General features: G+C 40.6%; 1 protein-coding gene across 1 annotated transcript in view; it reads right to left on the bottom strand.

Moving 5' to 3' along the window:
- Nucleotides 1-262: 262 nt before the first annotated feature.
- The window catches only part of LOC104832731 (chromosome unknown open reading frame, human C2orf47), an 8,244-nt gene continuing 1,268 nt past the window's right edge, over nucleotides 263-7,238 (bottom strand). The window contains exons 3-7 of the mRNA XM_010569079.1: nucleotides 7,039-7,238; nucleotides 5,581-5,652; nucleotides 3,672-3,798; nucleotides 2,522-2,672; nucleotides 263-687 (exon numbers count right to left, since the gene is read on the bottom strand). Of these exons, the coding sequence (XP_010567381.1) occupies nucleotides 609-687; nucleotides 2,522-2,672; nucleotides 3,672-3,798; nucleotides 5,581-5,652; nucleotides 7,039-7,238 (629 nt within the window). The 3' untranslated portion in view covers nucleotides 263-608. The remainder of the gene's footprint in view (nucleotides 688-2,521; nucleotides 2,673-3,671; nucleotides 3,799-5,580; nucleotides 5,653-7,038) is intronic.

Raw genomic sequence — 7,238 nt, 5'->3', positions numbered from 1 at the left:
TAAAAAAAAAAAAAAAAAAAATCTTTGATCCTTTTTCCCAATGCAGTGCTAAAAGTTTTTTCTTACTCCAATACTGTACCAAATACTGATAGTGGTTCCAACTTCCTTAATCTCAAATATATTCAAAAGCAAGATTACCTCAAAATGAACTGCTGAGGCTAGACAATCTAAGAAGTCCATCTACCTCTATTTCATCTTGCATATTATTCAGTTATATATTGTACAATCCCTAGGGAAAAAAAGAAACACAGGAAAGTAACTCAGAAGGACCACCAGCCATGAATTTATCTTCAAGTAGTACCATTTCTTCTCAGAATGTAAGAAGTCAACATACCCGTAATACCGGCCCGTGTGAAACTATGCTGTGTAAGTGCCTTGGATGAGCATTAGTACCAATTAAACTTGTACTAGCCTGTTCCAGGGAAAAGGCTTTATTGTAATGCTGCAGCATAGTGTAAGTTTCAGAAACAATTTCGGGAAATCGAACATACAAAATTCATTCCTCTTTTGGAGGAGAAGGCAGGAGGGGAAAAAAGAGACCAAAAAAAGCCTGGTATTTGTTACATCAGAACATTTACAATGGTACATAAAAAGACTGTAGAAAGCATTTATTCTAATAGCCTTGGATGTTCAATCCGTGTAATTGTCCAGTCTGGTTTTGCTCCTTCTGTGAATTCCCTTTGGAACCTGGAAAAGGAAAGGCAGTAAGTGAAGAGTTGTTAACAATTTACCTGATCCTTAAAGAGCTACTAATACCAACAAGAAATCATGGAGAAATATTTTACTTCAAAGTTATTCCTGTAAAAACTCCTTAGACTCTGATGCTTATGCCCAAAATGGAAGATCAAAATTAATTCTATAGTGAGAAACAAAGTACACTGACTTCAGAGTGTTTCGGTTCAGATCCCACAGACAGGATCAAGCAGCAACAGCAAGACCCTGACATCAAGAAAGCACTCAGTTTTCATAGCAGTAACCATGAATATAGCTTTGTGGCAGATCTTCACCTCTAAATAAAGGGCTTCATTTAGTGGGATGGTAACTGCGTTGTAAAGGGAAATCACATGCTAAGCATTCTACCTGAAAATTTTCATTTTTACTGAACTATACTTGAAAAAGTAATGTATTTTCAGAAATACATCAAAGACCAAGCTAACAGTAGTACTGAATCTCCCTGAAAGAAAATTCTGCAGCTGTTGATAGGGACATGAAAACATCCACCCCTATTTTCAGTCTTCCTCTTCCTTTTGTAGTCATTAATGCCTTCCCTTCCTCCCTGAGCAGGTCAGTTTTGACTGCTTGTCATCTAAAGACAAGTCTGAACTTCAAGCTGAATATTCATGCTCCCAAGTAACGTGCACATTGTGGACAAGAGCAGTATAACCTCCCTGCTTTGCAATTACATGCAAATCCACTCGTGGAAACTGTCTTCTTCAGACACCCAAATACTTAACATTAGGCTTCCAAGCCCTGTAGTATCTTTGCCCATTCAAGTTTAGGTTAGCACTGTAAATTGCAGAAGGAACACACGCTTGCAAAGATCTCTCTGCTGGGGATTAGGAAGATACTTAGGGCTTTAAGGGGAGGCTCTTGAGGTTAATGGAGCCTCAGAAGCCTCCAACTCTAAGGAAGATGCTGAATTCACCTAAGGGATAGATCCACAAAAATCCATCCAGGCAAAAAGCATTAGTGTCCTCGGGGTGTTTCCTTTGTTTCAGAGCTCCTCATCAACTAGACCCCATTGTCTCTCCGTTTTAAACATGAGTGTAGAAGTCATTGATTATATTACATTTCTCACACAAAAATCCTCACTTTTCCCAACTTCTGAGAATGCTATTTTCCATACATTTTGCCAACTGCGCAGATATTTCTGCACTGCTCTGACATCAGTACACAAACACAGACATTATTTACAAGCATTTCTATGGAAATCCATCTACCTAACGTGGGCTTTGAGGGATTGGATCAGTGGCATGAATTATCTGAACACCAAGTGATGCTTGCTTTGTTCTGCATTTCTGTAGAAAGAATTTGGCTAAATAATTTCCTCTTTCACATGCTACTTTTTCAGCTAATTGCAGTTCTGACTTTTGTGTGGGAAGCAACAAGCCAGCAGCTCCACACTTCACTGCTTGGCTTGACTGCATTGCTGTTAGCTGTGCTACAAGAAATGGGAAACAAGAACTGATATTGGCCTATTTCCCAAAAGCTGCAGAAGCAGTATAGGAAAGGATCAGAAACCTCATTCAGTGCTCTAACTATTGCTCTTCCTGACAAAGTTCCCATTAATGTCAACTCAGAAGCAAGGTAATAACATAATGACTTTAAGGGGTATTTAAAAAATTTGGCCCTAGAACCAAAACTGGAAAGCTGCATGTGAACTAACTTAGATTAGAATCAAGGTAAATTAAAACATACTGAGTTCAGCACTGGCACAGTGTGAATGCCTCCAGTTCCCAAACTGCTTTCCACACAGCTAGGCCATGTACGTGGAGGAAAAAAAAGGGACAAGCAAACTTACTCATAGTTTGCTGTTAAAAGATGTCTTTTTTCTTTTGTGCTTTCATCTCCAAACACAATCTGGAAAACTTTGGTTTCGCCTGGTACTTCATCAGGTAGGTTAGCACCATTCAGATACCAGAAACGCATCAGGATGCTAACAAACTTTCTTCCTGTTGGAAATAAATCAAAGCATAAGGTCGATCTCATGTTTCTCATTGGTCAAATACTCCTATTTGCTACCTAGCATATATTCTAGTGAGACCCTGGGAGGGCAGCTGACTTCAGCCATAAAGAATGCATGATAGAATAATGAACAATAAAGCTATTTAAAGCCATATTCATGCTGTTTAGCAACAATAAAAATACACTCTGTAGAAAGGTATGTATTTTATCCTGAGTGTTGCATGACATTGTACACAATCAAACCATACGAAAAAAAGCTGGTTATCACTTTTTTTAAGGTCCAAAGCCAGCTACTGATACTACAAAAGTATAGAGAGTAGTTCAAACTCAGGAGGAATCTAAGAGGAAAAAAAAACTTCTTATCACCCAAAACAGGAAAAAAGCTCACTGGGTCTGACAATTTGAAACACTCATTGGAAGACCCATGGATAGACTATAAACCATCTCAACTGAGCACATAATGCTGGTATTCAACCAAAAGAAAAACTTGTTTGAGCCCATCATTAACTTATAAAAGAAAAAAAAAACCCCAAAAACCAAGAAATCCTAGAACAAATTATATTCCATGAAAACAGAGTAGAAGTGAAGACAGCAAAATTTATTTCATTATCCAGCCTTCACTATTCTTCTTGGAAGATGTATTTTCATTGCTGAAGCAAACAGCTTTCTGCATACAGTAGAATAATTGCTTTTGAGTGGTCTGAGATTACTAAGGACTAATAATGTAAAGATCTGAAATTACAAAAGAAGAGGAATGAGCAAAACCTAAACAGAAGTCAAAACAGTACCATGACTTATTAACAATAATCTCTCAGTTTCTGGTTTAAAAGGAAATCAAGGAATTATATATAGATGAACTATAAACAGAAAAACAAGTAATGAGAAACAGTACTCAAAAACACATCTGTAAGGAGAATGCCTGCTTAGTAGCAACACAAGGAAATAAGACTGCCCATTGCTGAAATGTTTTAGAATTATAAACATACCATCATCATCATAGTAAATGCGAACATCTCCTTCTGTTGTATACATGATTGCATCAATGTCAGCTGCTAAAGCATCCCTGTGAGTGTCGGGGAGCAAAGAAATCTTTTGCTTCAGCACCTGAAGTACCTAAAGTCAGGAAAATTGTCACTTAGTTTTTCATTAGGAAATTGAAGTAACAATCTTTTCTACTGCAGTTAATAAAATAAGCTATATTGCTAAAACACTTGTATAACATATACAACAGTGGAAGTGAAAAAGCACAGGGAAGTCTGGGCACTCCCAAACCCTAATTCAGTGGTACTAAAGAAGATCCATTTACTGCTCAAACCAATGCAAACCAAGTATTTTAAAAAATGTTTAGACAAGGTACTGTCAAAACAGAAGTTGCAAAGCAAGGGATGAGAACCCAGAAAATACCAGTTAAGCTTGTTTCCACAATCATACTTACACTCTGCCTTCTCACTGATGATTTCTCGCTATGGGTATATTCCTTAGCTTTTGATTCAATTATTTCTTAGTTATCTTTCACAAATTTCTTTGAAAAGCTGTTCCATTACCACTAAGTTTATCTCTGCCATTTTGGGATCCACATTCCCATTAGAAAAAGTTGAAACACTTGCAAATCAGAACAGACTGAAAAATTATTGCTCTGGGACTTAAGTTCCATAATGCATTCACATCCATAGTATTTGAGTGTCCTACGACCTACACAGCTATGTTAAGTAGCAAAAGCATGTGGTCCATGAACTGAACAGAGACATCACCTCAAACACCATGAGAAAGACATGTCACAAGGAAGAATGAAGCTGTGCAGCACTTATTTTTGACTCATAATCAGTTTTTAGCCTAACTTGAATTGCCATTTTTAAACAACAAACAAATCCAGAGGTCACATGGAAGCAAAAGACAATCCTTCACTAGAAGACATTGGTTTCTAGTACATTTTGCAGGTATAAAATTCACTAGCCAAAGCAACAACAAAATCGTGTTATACAACAGCCTCATCCACTACATGCTCTGGTTACATGAGGTCTCTGGATCAATGTTAATCCGATCACCTGAAGAATTTAAGATGAGCAGAGGAAGAGGAGATGCTCTTTCAAAACAACTATAAGAAACAAACTCACATTTTACTGCTATCTCTGCTCAGAGAGAGGAAGCAAGATTGTCCAGTGGGGATGCACTAGAACAGGACCAAAATTTTTGCTGCAAAGGCATGGGTGGCAATAGGGCAGGCCAAGCTGACATCCAGTAACAAGGCAGACATAGACCTGAAGTATCTCCTCCACTTGACACTGATGCATCTGCTACCTCCGTCCCCTGGGAAGGCCAAGACAACTTCAGCAATTAAAATTCATAAAAGCACAGAACACACAGCACCGACATTTAACTAGCCAGGTCAGCCATATCCCTGAGACCATGACACAAGACTGAGGCCTTCCAGCCGAAACCAGTAATTGGCTGTATGATCTGCTTAGGGGTGGGAATGTATTAGTGCAGCGGTGATGAGCACAAACCAGTTCCTTTCTTCATCTGAATTCTGGTGCACAGACCGAAAGTATCAGCTATCTGCCAACAGCAACAGAGGTATGCAACTCTGCCTGCCATCCAGACCCACTGCCTTTCAGTCCTTTCTGGTACACCTGCAGTCTTTTCGGCAATCGGTCCTTATGCTCAATGGCAAGAATTTTTTTATTTTTTTTTTTAAATACAGTAACTTTAAATTAAGTTGCACGCCTTGAAATTAAACACAAAAAAGCTGCAGGACAAATAATTGCCCTGTTCTGCGTTATGCTGTTTTTCCCAAATTAGACCAAACTGGCAGTATTTGCAGATAAAGACAGGTTGAATGCATGTTACTTCATAATGGAAAATCAACTGCCGGAATAAAAGATGGAAAGCATTTACCTCTGCTGATACAAGTTCATCCAGCAGGTCAAGTTTACGCTGAGACAGCAGCTTTGAAACAACAGAAAAGGCCTACCAAAACAAAAAAAAAGAAGAGAGAAATACATGAACAAATAACACTAAGTTGGCTTATTTTTCAGACAAATCCATCATTATGTGACAAGATACCCAAATACTCCATGATTTAAGATTTCAGTGTTTGCAGAATGTATCACCATTGAAATGGAAGCCCTCCAGCATTAAAAAAGTGATTCCATGAACTGATAAAAGCATAAGGTTTCTTTTCAGTCTCTCATTTAAAGCATCAAACCTTTTGATAACAGACAAGTGAATGCACAGCTTACAAAAAAAAAAAAAAGCATTACGGTAACGCACATAAGTTGTTTTTACTCTCTTCTTGATAATTCAAACAGTCTACGTCTTTCCCTGTAAATATTTTATTCCCCTGCCCCTCTACCCAGCTCATCTGGTTTCAGTCGAAACAGAAGCTCCAGTTTATAAAATTTCTTTATAAATCTGGTTTAGTCTCTAAGCTTCTGGAAACTCAACTCCCCTTTTCCCCTCAATTTTGCAGGTAAATTTGCATACAATAATGCCTCTACATATTCAAATAGCGTACTTGTAAAATGCGGACAGAAGGATTCTATAGCAAGTATAAAGACACAAAAAAACCCCAGGACAAGGTAAAACAGGTGGTTCTGCATGCATGGCAACTAATTCAGTGTAGGTTTTTTCTGTCTTTCCTGACTTGATCTTAAGCATTTTAACATTCTGTCCCCTACCACCTGGTGTGTTGTTCTGAGCTGGTTTTTTTTATAATTAAATACAGCAACTGAAGTTTCACAGCAGCTAACTCCGTAATTTTTACATGATTAGCTTTGAGATCACTGCCTCTTTGACACATTCTGTTGACAAAGCTTACTGGCTTCATATACTTGGAGAAACAAATATTTGCACCAGCTCTATGCCTGCCTAAGCTTTGTCATTTTAGGAAAACCAGCTAAGAGGAGCTGCATGTCTCCTTAAATTCTCTAAAACATCTGGAAGCAACTTCCTTCACACTATTTTGGGGTCGGCTAAACCAGCTCACTTTGACTGTGTAATCTGGGAAAAGAAAACAAGAGAAGTCTGAAAAAAAGCGCACCTCCGAATACCCTCACTTCCCCCAGAAGTGAGGTGCTTGGAGCCAAAAGTGGGGAACTCCATCTATCGTGCACACGAGAGAACACAGGCGCTACGCTGTCCGCGTGGGAAATTAAACCCGGGCACCGGCAGCCCCCTCGGGAGCCGCAGCGGGGCCGCCCCGAGGGGCCGCCGGCGGGCCGGGGCACAGCAGCACGGCTCGGGCGCCGTTCCCCTCAGGCAGGCCGACAGGCCCTTCTCGTCTCCCTGAGGCGCCGGGCCGGGCCGGGCCGGGCCGGGCGGGTGACCGAGCCCCGCCGCCCGCTCGGCGCTCACCTGCTTGGCCCCCCGGGTGAACTCCTCGATGCTGAACTCCTGGTCGAAGTAGAGGCGGATGAGGAGATAATAGAAGCGGGTGCGGAGCCAGGCGAAGGGGCTGGTGATCCTCACCACCACCACCCGCCGCTGCGGACCCTCGGCCTCCGGCCCCTGCCCGGCGGTGCTGGCGAACCGCGCGGGGGGCCGGAGCGGCCGGC

The sequence above is a fragment of the Haliaeetus leucocephalus genome, unplaced genomic scaffold (assembly GCF_000737465.1).
Source record: "Haliaeetus leucocephalus isolate CR32 unplaced genomic scaffold, Haliaeetus_leucocephalus-4.0 Scaffold1, whole genome shotgun sequence".
Taxonomy (NCBI): Eukaryota; Metazoa; Chordata; class Aves; order Accipitriformes; family Accipitridae; genus Haliaeetus; species Haliaeetus leucocephalus.
This window is presented reverse-complemented; position numbering and strand designations above follow the sequence as displayed.